Genomic DNA, 12,998 nt, shown 5'->3' on the forward strand with positions numbered 1-12,998 from the left:
TGTCCAGTTATAGACTGGCTGACTGACTGGTTGTCCATTTATAGACTGGCTGACTGACTGATTGTTCATTTATAGACTGGCTGGCTGATTGATTGTTCATTTATAGACTGGCTGGCTGATTGATTGTTCATTTATAGACTGGCTGACTGACTGGTTGTCCAGTTATAGACTGGCTGACTGACTGGTTGTCCATTTATAGACTGGCTGGCTGATTGATTGTTCATTTATAGACTGTCTGACTGACTGATTGTCCAGTTATAGACTGTCTGTCTGTCTGACTGACTGTCCAGTTATAGACTGGCTGACTGACTGGTTGTCCAGATATAGACTGGCTGACTGACTGATTGTCCAGTTATAGACTGTCTGATTGGTTGTCCACATATAGACTGGCTGACTGACTGATTGTCCAGTTATAGACTGGCTGGCTGACTGATTGTTCATTTATAGACTGGCTGACTGACTGGTTGTCCATTTATAGACTGGCTGGCTGATTGATTGTTCATTTATAGACTGGCTGACTGACTGGTTGTCCATTTATAGACTGGCTGGCTGATTGTCCATTTATAGACTGGCTGACTGACTGGTTGTCCATTTATAGACTGGCTGACTGACTGATTGTTCATTTATAGACTGGCTGGCTGATTGATTGTTCATTTATAGACTGGCTGGCTGATTGATTGTTCATTTATAGACTGGCTGACTGACTGGTTGTCCAGTTATAGACTGGCTGACTGACTGGTTGTCCAGTTATAGACTGGCTGACTGACTGATTGTCCAGTTATAGACTGGCTGGCTGATTGATTGTTCATTTATAGACTGGCTGACTGACTGGTTGTCCAGTTATAGACTGGCTGACTGACTGGTTGTCCATTTATAGACTGGCTCACTGACTGATTGTTCATTTATAGACTGGCTGGCTGATTGATTGTTCATTTATAGACTGGCTGGCTGATTGATTGTTCATTTATAGACTGGCTGACTGACTGGTTGTCCAGTTATAGACTGGCTGACTGACTGGTTGTCCATTTATAGACTGGCTGGCTGATTGATTGTTCATTTATAGACTGTCTGACTGACTGATTGTCCAGTTATAGACTGTCTGTCTGTCTGACTGACTGTCCAGTTATAGACTGTCTGTCTGTCTGACTGGTTGTCCAGATATAGACTGGCTGACTGACTGATTGTCCAGTTATAGACTGTCTGATTGGTTGTCCACATATAGACTGGCTGACTGACTGATTGTCCAGTTATAGACTGGCTGGCTGACTGATTGTTCATTTATAGACTGGCTGACTGACTGGTTGTCCATTTATAGACTGGCTGGCTGATTGATTGTTCATTTATAGACTGGCTGACTGACTGGTTGTCCAGTTATAGACTGGCTGACTGACTGGTTGTCCAGTTATAGACTGGCTGACTGACTGGTTGTCCAGTTATAGACTGGCTGACTGACTGGTTGTCCATTTATAGACTGGCTGGCTGATTGATTGTTCATTTATAGACTGGCTGGCTGATTGATTGTTCATTTATAGACTGGCTGACTGACTGGTTGTCCAGTTATAGACTGGCTGGCTGACTGGTTGTCCAGTTATAGACTGGCTGACTGACTGATTGTCCAGTTATAGACTGGCTGGCTGATTGATTGTTCATTTATAGACTGGCTGACTGACTGGTTGTCCAGTTATAGACTGGCTGACTGACTGATTGTCCAGTTATAGACTGGCTGGCTGATTGATTGTCCAGTTATAGACTGGCTGACTGACTGGTTGTCCAGTTATAGACTGGCTGACTGACTGATTGTCCAGTTATAGACTGTCTGACTGACTGATTGTCCAGTTATAGACTGTCTGTCTGTCTGACTGACTGTCCAGTTATAGACTGTCTGACTGGTTGTCCAGATATAGACTGGCTGACTGACTGATTGTCCAGTTATAGACTGTCTGATTGGTTGTCCAGTTATAGACTGACTGACTGGTTGTTCAGATATAGACTGCCTGTCTGACTGACTGATTGTCCAGTTATAGACTGACTGACTGATTGTCCAGTTATAGACTGTCTGACTGGTTGTCCAGATATAGACTGACTGGTTGTCCAGATATAGACTGGCTGACTGACTGATTTTCCAGTTATAGACTGTCTAATTGGTTGTCCAGATATAGACTGGCTGACTGACTGATTGTCCAGTTATAGACTGACTGACTGGTTGTCCAGTTATAGACTGACTGACTGGTTGTTCAGATATAGACTGGCTGACTGACTGATTGTCCAGTTATAGACTCTCTGATTGGTTGTCCAGATATAGACTGGCTGACTGACTGATTGTCCCGTTATAGACTCTCTGATTGGTTGTCCAGATATAGACTGGCTGACTGACTGATTGTCCAGTTATAGACTGACTGACTGACTGATTGTCCAGTTATAGACTGACTGACTGGTTGTTCAGATATAGACTGACTGACTGGTTGTCCAGTTATAGACTGGCTGACTGACTGATTGTCCAGTTATAGACTGACTGACTGGTTGTCCAGTTATAGACTGACTGACTGGTTGTCCAGTTATAGACTGACTGACTGGTTGTCCAGTTATAGACTGGCTGACTGACTGGTTGTCCAGTTATAGACTGGCTGACTGGTTGTCCAGTTATAGACTGACTGACTGGTTGTCCAGTTATAGACTGGCTGACTGACTGTCCAGTTATAGACTCTCTGATTGGTTGTCCAGATATAGACTGGCTGACTGACTGATTGTCCCGTTATAGACTCTCTGATTGGTTGTCCAGATATAGACTGGCTGACTGACTGATTGTCCAGTTATAGACTGACTGACTGACTGATTGTCCAGTTATAGACTGACTGACTGGTTGTTCAGATATAGACTGACTGACTGGTTGTCCAGTTATAGACTGGCTGACTGACTGATTGTCCAGTTATAGACTGACTGACTGGTTGTCCAGTTATAGACTGACTGACTGGTTGTCCAGTTATAGACTGGCTGACTGACTGATTGTCCAGTTATAGACTGACTGACTGGTTGTCCAGTTATAGACTGACTGACTGATTGTCCAGTTATAGACTGACTGACTGGTTGTCCAGTTATAGACTGGCTGACTGACTGGTTGTCCAGTTATAGACTGGCTGACTGACTGGTTGTCCAGTTATAGACTGGCTGACTGGTTGTCCAGTTATAGACTGACTGACTGGTTGTCCAGTTATAGACTGGCTGACTGACTGATTGTCCAGTTATAGACTGACTGACTGGTTGTCCAGTTATAGACTGGCTGACTGACTGATTGTCCAGTTATAGACTGACTGACTGGTTGTCCAGTTATAGACTGGCTGACTGACTGGTTGTCCAGTTATAGACTGACTGACTGGTTGTCCAGTTATAGACTGGCTGACTGACTGATTGTCCAGTTATAGACTGACTGACTGGTTGTCCAGATATAGACTGGCTGACTGACTGATTGTCCAGTTATAGACTGACTGGCTGGCTGACTGATTGTCCAGTTATAGACTGTCTGACTGGTTGTCCAGTTATAGACTAGGTTTGATTAGATGTGATTGATCAATGACTGAGTGTGTAATATTGTTTGTAATATTGATTGATTGATTTTAATTGGTGTCATAGGCTTCATATTATTGATAATGACTATTAATACCTGGTTGATAGAACAATGACCATGCTGATTGGTGTGTTGTGTGAGTGATCATATTGATTGATTTATTGATGTGTGTGTGTGTAGGGTTCAGATGACTGCCTGGTGAAGATCTGGGGGACGGACGAGGGCCGTCTACTGGCCACACTGAGAGGACACGCTGCTGAGATCTCTGACATGGCCGTGAGTTAACACACACATGCGCACACACACACATTTGGGTTTAAACTGCCGTTTCTGTATTGGTTTTCCATTAAAACAATATAAGAAAAAATCATAAAATTCCCTGTCAATTCACAATGCAGAATAATGGTACTATTTCCAATGTAAGACTGCCAGGGCTTGAAGATCTGTTTACCACGGTCATATAACCATATATATATATATATATATATATACACACAGCGCCTTGGCTACGGTATGTTTGTTTAACACTAAGGCTTTTTAAATGCCGACACTAAGTGTTCTCTGGAAATAGTTTCAAAGCGCTACTGAACTGGCATTTTACTTGTCTGTCAAGCGACGCCGCTTCTGAAGCGGGGCTAACGTCCATCACTAGGCGACCAGAACTGTCAATCAAATCATCTCGAGCTGCCTGCCTGCAGACCACTCTCTCCTAAAAAAAGTACTTTAATGTTTGTTAAATACTGTGACTTACCAAGACATTTAGTAGAAAGAAAACGCATCTTCCGCTAGCAATCAACTCCTAAGATTCAGTCGTTTTGGAACAGAGGAGACTGATTTTTTTATTTATTTTTATTCATTTAGCAGACGCTCTTATCCAGAGCGACTTACAGGAGCAATTAGGGTTAAGTGCCTTGCTCAAGGGCACATCGACAGATTTTTCACCTAGTCGGCTCGGGGATTAGAACCAGCGACCTTTCGGTTACTGGCACAACGCTCTTAACCACTAAGCTACCTGCCGCCCAGTTGCCGTACTTCCGAGAACACAAACACGAGCATCTTTCATAGCGAGCTAGTGAAGGATGGAGAAAGAGCGGAGGGGAACAGTATAGTCAGGTCAGCCACCAGACAGAACCGTGCACTAGGCCTATCTATCAGTATAGGCAGGTCAGCCACCAGACAGAACCCTGCACTAGGCCTATCTATCAGTATAGGCAGGTCAGCCACCAGTCAGAACCCTGCACTAGGCCTATCTATCAGTATAGGCAGGTCAGCCACCAGACAGAACCCTGCACTAGGCCTATCTATCAGTATAGGCAGGTCAGCCACCAGACAGAACCCTGCACTAGGCCTATCTATCAGTATAGGCAGGTCAGCCACCAGTCAGAACCCTGCACTAGGCCTATCTATCAGTATAGGCAGGTCAGCCACCAGACAGTCAGAACCCTGCACTAGGCCTATCTATCAGTATAGGCAGGTCAGCCACCAGACAGAACCGTGCACTAGGCCTATCTATCAGTATCGGCAGGTCAGCCACCAGACAGAACCGTACAATAGGCCTATCTATCAGTATAGGCAGGTCAGCCACCAGACAGAACCGTGCACTAGGCCTATCTATCAGTATAGTCAGGTCAGCCACCAGACAGAACCGTGCACTAGGCCTATCTATCAGTATAGGCAGGTCAGCCACCAGACAGACAGAACCGTGCACTAGGCCTATCTATCAGTATAGGCAGGTCAGCCACCAGTCAGAACCCTGCACTAGGCCTATCTATCAGTATAGGCAGGTCAGCCACCAGACAGAACCCTGCACTAGGCCTATCTATCAGTATAGGCAGGTCAGCCACCAGACAGAACCCTGCACTAGGCCTATCTATCAGTATAGGCAGGTCAGCCACCAGACAGTCAGAACCCTGCACTAGGCCTATCTATCAGTATAGGCAGGTCAGCCACCAGACAGTCAGAACCCTGCACTAGGCCTATCTATCAGTATAGGCAGGTCAGCCACCAGACAGAACCGTGCACTAGGCCTATCTATCAGTATCGGCAGGTCAGCCACCAGACAGAACCGTGCAATAGGCCTATCTATCAGTATAGGCAGGTCAGCCACCAGACAGAACCGTGCACTAGGCCTATCTATCAGTATAGTCAGGTCAGCCACCAGACAGAACCGTGCACTAGGCCTATCTATCAGTATAGGCAGGTCAGCCACCAGACAGAACCGTGCACTAGGCCTATCTATCAGTATAGGCAGGTCAGCCACCAGACAGAACCGTGCACTAGGCCTATCTATCAGTATAGGCAGGTCAGCCACCAGAACAGAACCGTGCACTAGGCCTATCTATCAGTATCGGCAGGTCAGCCACCAGACAGAACCGTACACTAGCCCTATCTATCAGTATAGGCAGGTCAGCCACCAGACAGAACCGTGCACTAGGCCTATCTATCAGTATAGGCAGGTCAGCCACCAGACAGAACCGTACACTAGGCCTATCTATCAGTATAGGCAGGTCAGCCACCAGAAGAAGTCAGAACCGTACACTAGGCCTATCTATCAGTATAGGCAGGTCAGCCACCAGTCAGAACCGTGCACTAGGCCTATCTATCAGTATAGGCAGGTCAGCCACCAGACAGTCAGAACCCTGCACTAGGCCTATCTATCAGTATAGGCAGGTCAGCCACCAGAGTCAGAACCGTGCACTAGGCCTATCTATCAGTATAGGCAGGTCAGCCACCAGACAGTCAGAACCCTGCACTAGGCCTATCTATCAGTATAGGCAGGTCAGCCACCAGACAGTCAGAACCCTGCACTAGGCCTATCTATCAGTATAGGCAGGTCAGCCACCAGACAGAACCGTGCACTAGGCCTATCTATCAGTATAGGCAGGTCAGCCACCAGACAGACAGTCAGAACCCTGCACTAGGCCTATCTATCAGTATAGGCAGGTCAGCCACCAGACAGAACCGTGCACTAGGCCTATCTATCAGTATAGGCAGGTTGGCCACCAGACAGAACCCTGCACTAGGCCTATCTATCAGTATAGGCAGGTCAGCCACCAGACAGACAGTCAGAACCGTGCACTAGGCCTATCTATCAGTATAGGCAGGTCAGCCACCAGACAGTCAGAACCCTGCACTAGGCCTATCTATCAGTATAGGCAGGTCAGCCACCAGACAGAACCGTGCACTAGGCCTATCTATCAGTATAGGCAGGTCAGCCACCAGACAGAACCGTGCACTAGGCCTATCTATCAGTATAGGCAGGTCAGCCACCAGACAGAACCGTACACTAGGCCTATCTATCAGTATAGGCAGGTCAGCCACCAGTCAGAACCCTGCACTAGGCCTATCTATCAGTATAGGCAGGTCAGCCACCAGACAGTCAGAACCCTGCACTAGGCCTATCTATCAGTATAGGCAGGTCAGCCACCAGACAGAACCGTGCACTAGGCCTATCTATCAGTATAGGCAGGTCAGCCACCAGACAGTCAGAACCCTGCACTAGGCCTATCTATCAGTATAGGCAGGTCAGCCACCAGACAGAACCGTGCACTAGGCCTATCTATCAGTATAGTCAGGTCAGCCACCAGTCAGAACCGTGCACTAGGCCTATCTATCAGTATAGGCAGGTCAGCCACCAGACAGACAGTCAGAACCGTGCACTAGGCCTATCTATCAGTATAGGCAGGTCAGCCACCAGACAGACAGAACCGTGCACTAGGCCTATCTATCAGTATAGGCAGGTCAGCCACCAGACAGTCAGAACCCTGCACTAGGCCTATCTATCAGTATAGGCAGGTCAGCCACCAGACAGACAGTCAGAACCCTGCACTAGGCCTATCTATCAGTATAGGCAGGTCAGCCACCAGACAGACAGTCAGAACCCTGCACTAGGCCTATCTATCAGTATAGGCAGGTCAGCCACCAGACAGTCAGAACCCTGCACTAGGCCTATCTATCAGTATAGGCAGGTCAGCCACCAGACAGACAGTCAGAACCCTGCACTAGGCCTATCTATCAGTATAGGCAGGTCAGCCACCAGACAGACAGTCAGAACCCTGCACTAGGCCTATCTATCAGTATAGGCAGGTCAGCCACCAGACAGACAGTCAGAACCGTGCACTAGGCCTATCTATCAGTATAGGCAGGTCAGCCACCAGACAGTCAGAACCGTACACTAGGCCTATCTATCAGTATAGGCAGGTCAGCCACCAGACAGAACCGTGCACTAGGCCTATCTATCAGTATAGGCAGGTCAGCCACCAGACAGTCAGAACCGTACACTAGGCCTATCTATCAGTATAGGCAGGTCAGCCACCAGACAGACAGTCAGAACCGTACACTAGGCCTATCTATCAGTATAGGCAGGTCAGCCACCAGACAGACAGAACCGTGCACTAGGCCTATCTATCAGTATAGGCAGGTCAGCCACCAGACAGTCAGAACCGTACACTAGGCCTATCTATCAGTATAGGCAGGTCAGCCACCAGACAGACAGAACCGTGCACTAGGCCTATCTATCAGTATAGGCAGGTCAGCCACCAGACGGACAGAACCGTGCACTAGGCCTATCTATCAGTATAGGCAGGTCAGCCACCAGACAGACAGAACCCTGCACTAGGCCTATCTATCAGTATAGGCAGGTCAGCCACCAGTCAGAACCGTGCACTAGGCCTATCTATCAGTATAGGCAGGTCAGCCACCAGACAGACAGTCAGAACCGTGCAGTAGGCCTATCTATCAGTATAGTCAGGTCAGCCACCAGACAGAACCGTGAACTAGGCCTATCTATCAGTATAGGCAGGTCAGCCACCAGACAGTCAGAACCGTGCACTAGGCCTATCTATCAGTATAGGCAGGTCAGCCACCAGACAGACAGTCAGAACCGTGCACTAGGCCTATCTATCAGTATAGGCAGGTCAGCCACCAGACAGAACCGTGCACTAGGCCTATCTATCAGTATAGGCAGGTCAGCCACCAGACAGACAGTCAGAACCGTGCACTAGGCCTATCTATCAGTATAGGCAGGTCAGCCACCAGTCAGAACCGTGCACTAGGCCTATCTATCAGTATAGGCAGGTCAGCCACCAGACAGTCAGAACCGTGAACTAGGCCTATCTATCAGTATAGGCAGGTCAGCCACCTGTCAGAACCGTGCACTAGGCCTATCTATCAGTATAGGCAGGTCAGCCACCAGACAGACAGTCAGAACCCTGCACTAGGCCTATCTATCAGTATAGGCAGGTCAGCCACCAGACAGACAGAACCGTGCACTAGGCCTATCTATCAGTATAGGCAGGTCAGCCACCAGACAGACAGAACCGTGCACTAGGCCTATCTATCAGTATAGGCAGGTCAGCCACCAGGCAGAACCGTGCACTAGGCCTATCTATCAGTATAGGCAGGTCAGCCACCAGACAGACAGTCAGAACCCTGCACTAGGCCTATCTATCAGTATAGTCAGGTCAGCCACCAGACAGTCAGAACCCTGCACTAGGCCTATCTATCAGTATAGGCAGGTCAGCCACCAGACAGACAGTCAGAACCCTGCACTAGGCCTATCTATCAGTATAGGCAGGTCAGCCACCAGACAGTCAGAACCCTGCACTAGGCCTATCTATCAGTATAGGCAGGTCAGCCACCAGACAGACAGTCAGAACCGTGCACTAGGCCTATCTATCAGTATAGGCAGGTCAGCCACCAGTCAGAACCGTGCACTAGGCCTATCTATCAGTATAGGCAGGTCAGCCACCAGACAGAACCGTGCACTAGGCCTATCTATCAGTATAGGCAGGTCAGCCACCAGACAGAACCGTGCACTAGGCCTATCTATCAGTATAGGCAGGTCAGCCACCAGACAGAACCGTGCACTAGGCCTATCTATCAGTATAGGCAGGTCAGCCACCAGTCAGAACCGTGCACTAGGCCTATCTATCAGTATAGGCAGGTCAGCCACCAGACAGACAGTCAGAACCCTGCACTAGGCCTATCTATCAGTATTGGCAGGTCAGCCACCAGACAGAACCGTACACTAGGCCTATCTATCAGTATAGGCAGGTCAGCCACCAGACAGTCAGAACCCTGCACTAGGCCTATCTATCAGTATAGGCAGGTCAGCCACCAGACAGACAGTCAGAACCCTGCACTAGGCCTATCTATCAGTATAGGCAGGTCAGCCACCAGACAGTCAGAACCCTGCACTAGGCCTATCTATCAGTATAGGCAGGTCAGCCACCAGACAGACAGTCAGAACCCTGCACTAGGCCTATCTATCAGTATAGGCAGGTCAGCCACCAGACAGTCAGAACCCTGCACTAGGCCTATCTATCAGTATAGGCAGGTCAGCCACCAGACAGACAGAACCGTGCACTAGGCCTATCTATCAGTATAGGCAGGTCAGCCACCAGACAGACAGAACCGTGCACTAGGCCTATCTATCAGTATAGGCAGGTCAGCCACCAGACAGACAGAACCGTGCACTAGGCCTATCTATCAGTATAGGCAGGTCAGCCACCAGACAGAACCGTGCACTAGGCCTATCTATCAGTATAGGCAGGTTGGCCACCAGACAGACAGTCAGAACCGTACACTAGGCCTATCTATCAGTATAGGCAGGTCAGCCACCAGACAGTCAGAACCGTACACTAGGCCTATCTATCAGTATAGGCAGGTCAGCCACCAGACAGACAGAACCGTGCACTAGGCCTATCTATCAGTATAGGCAGGTCAGCCACCAGACAGTCAGAACCGTGCACTAGGCCTATCTATCAGTATAGGCAGGTCAGCCACCAGACAGACAGTCAGAACCCTGCACTAGGCCTATCTATCAGTATAGGCAGGTCAGCCACCAGACAGACAGTCAGAACCCTGCACTAGGCCTATCTATCAGTATAGGCAGGTCAGCCACCAGACAGTCAGAACCGTACACTAGGCCTATCTATCAGTATAGGCAGGTCAGCCACCAGACAGTCAGAACCGTGAACTAGGCCTATCTATCAGTATAGGCAGGTCAGCCACCAGTCAGAACCGTGCACTAGGCCTATCTATCAGTATAGGCAGGTCAGCCACCAGACAGAACCCTGCACTAGGCCTATCTATCAGTATAGGCAGGTCAGCCACCAGACAGACAGTCAGAACCGTACACTAGGCCTATCTATCAGTATAGGCAGGTTGGCCACCAGACAGACAGTCAGAACCCTGCACTAGGCCTATCTATCAGTATAGGCAGGTCAGCCACCAGACAGACAGTCAGAACCCTGCACTAGGCCTATCTATCAGTATAGGCAGGTCAGCCACCAGACAGACAGAACCGTGCACTAGGCCTATCTATCAGTATAGGCAGGTCAGCCACCAGACAGAACCGTGCACTAGGCCTATCTATCAGTATAGGCAGGTCAGCCACCAGACAGAACCGTGCACTAGGCCTATCTATCAGTATAGGCAGGTCAGCCACCAGTCAGAATCGTGCACTAGGCCTATCTATCAGTATAGGCAGGTCAGCCACCAGACAGACAGTCAGAACCCTGCACTAGGCCTATCTATCAGTATAGGCAGGTCAGCCACCAGACAGTCAGAACCCTGCACTAGGCCTATCTATCAGTATAGGCAGGTCAGCCACCAGACAGTCAGAACCCTGCACTAGGCCTATCTATCAGTATAGGCAGGTCAGCCACCAGACAGTCAGAACCCTGCACTAGGCCTATCTATCAGTATAGGCAGGTCAGCCACCAGACAGACAGAACCCTGCACTAGGCCTATCTATCAGTATAGGCAGGTCAGCCACCAGACAGACAGTCAGAACCGTGCACTAGGCCTATCTATCAGTATAGGCAGGTCAGCCACCAGACAGACAGAACCGTGCACTAGGCCTATCTATCAGTATAGGCAGGTCAGCCACCAGACAGACAGAACCGTGCACTAGGCCTATCTATCAGTATAGGCAGGTCAGCCACCAGACAGACAGAACCGTGCACTAGGCCTATCTATCAGTATAGGCAGGTCAGCCACCAGACAGACAGAACCGTGCACTAGGCCTATCTATCAGTATAGGCAGGTCAGCCACCAGACAGACAGAACCGTGCACTAGGCCTATCTATCAGTATAGGCAGGTCAGCCACCAGACAGAACCGTGCACTAGGCCTATCTATCAGTATAGGCAGGTTGGCCACCAGACAGACAGAACCGTACACTAGGCCTATCTATCAGTATAGGCAGGTTGGCCACCAGACAGACAGTCAGAACCCTGCACTAGGCCTATCTATCAGTATAGGCAGGTCAGCCACCAGACAGACAGAACCCTGCACTAGGCCTATCTATCATTATAGGCAGGTCAGCCTACCAGACAGACAGAACCGTGCACTAGGCCTATCTATCAGTATAGGCAGGTCAGCCACCAGACAGAACCGTGCACTAGGCCTATCTATCAGTATAGGCAGGTCAGCCACCAGACAGAACCGTGCACTAGGCCTATCTATCAGTATAGGCAGGTCAGCCACCAGTCAGAACCGTACACTAGGCCTATCTATCAGTATAGGCAGGTCAGCCACCAGACAGAACCCTGCACTAGGCCTATCTATCAGTATAGGCAGGTCAGCCACCAGACAGAACCGTGCACTAGGCCTATCTATCAGTATAGGCAGGTCAGCCACCAGACAGAACCGTGCACTAGGCCTATCTATCAGTATAGGCAGGTAAGCCACCAGTCAGAACCGTACACTAGGCCTATCTATCAGTATAGGCAGGTCAGCCACCAGACAGAACCCTGCACTAGGCCTATCTATCAGTATAGGCAGGTCAGCCACCAGACAGAACCGTGCACTAGGCCTATCTATCAGTATAGGCAGGTCAGCCACCAGACAGTCAGAACCCTGCACTAGGCCTATCTATCAGTATAGGCAGGTCAGCCACCAGACAGTCAGAACCGTGCACTAGGCCTATCTATCAGTATAGGCAGGTCAGCCACAGACAGACAGTCAGAACCGTGCACTAGGCCTATCTATCAGTATAGGCAGGTCAGCCACCAGACAGACAGAACCGTGCACTAGGCCTATCTATCAGTATAGGCAGGTCAGCCACCAGACAGACAGTCAGAACCCTGCACTAGGCCTATCTATCAGTATAGGCAGGTCAGCCACCAGACAGACAGAACCGTGCACTAGGCCTATCTATCAGTATAGGCAGGTCAGCCACCAGACAGAACCGTGCACTAGGAATGTCTATCAGCAATCAAAAGCTGTATCTCACAATGGAATGCTGAATCTCGCAATTTCTTGGCTTGCAATGTCACACAACTTCAGTAAAGCCTGTCATCAATGAATATTCTAGGCTATTCTACAGGGAAGAGAAAGAGCAGGCCAGCCAGCTTCACTGTGATTGTAATTTTGTTGGGAAAAAATTAAGAATATATATATTTTTTTGTTAGGGATTTTTTGTTAACGTT

General features: G+C 48.9%; 1 protein-coding gene across 1 annotated transcript in view; it reads left to right on the forward strand.

Moving 5' to 3' along the window:
* LOC121555704 (pleckstrin homology domain interacting protein) overlaps nucleotides 1-12,998 on the forward strand; it is a 172,143-nt gene that overhangs the window by 11,661 nt on the left and 147,484 nt on the right. Inside the window, exon 8 of the mRNA XM_045212715.1 lies at nucleotides 3,743-3,838. Within this exon, the coding sequence (XP_045068650.1) occupies nucleotides 3,743-3,838 (96 nt within the window). The remainder of the gene's footprint in view (nucleotides 1-3,742; nucleotides 3,839-12,998) is intronic.

This window comes from Coregonus clupeaformis, unplaced genomic scaffold (genome assembly GCF_020615455.1).
Source record: "Coregonus clupeaformis isolate EN_2021a unplaced genomic scaffold, ASM2061545v1 scaf0044, whole genome shotgun sequence".
NCBI classification, from domain to species: domain Eukaryota; kingdom Metazoa; phylum Chordata; class Actinopteri; order Salmoniformes; family Salmonidae; genus Coregonus; species Coregonus clupeaformis.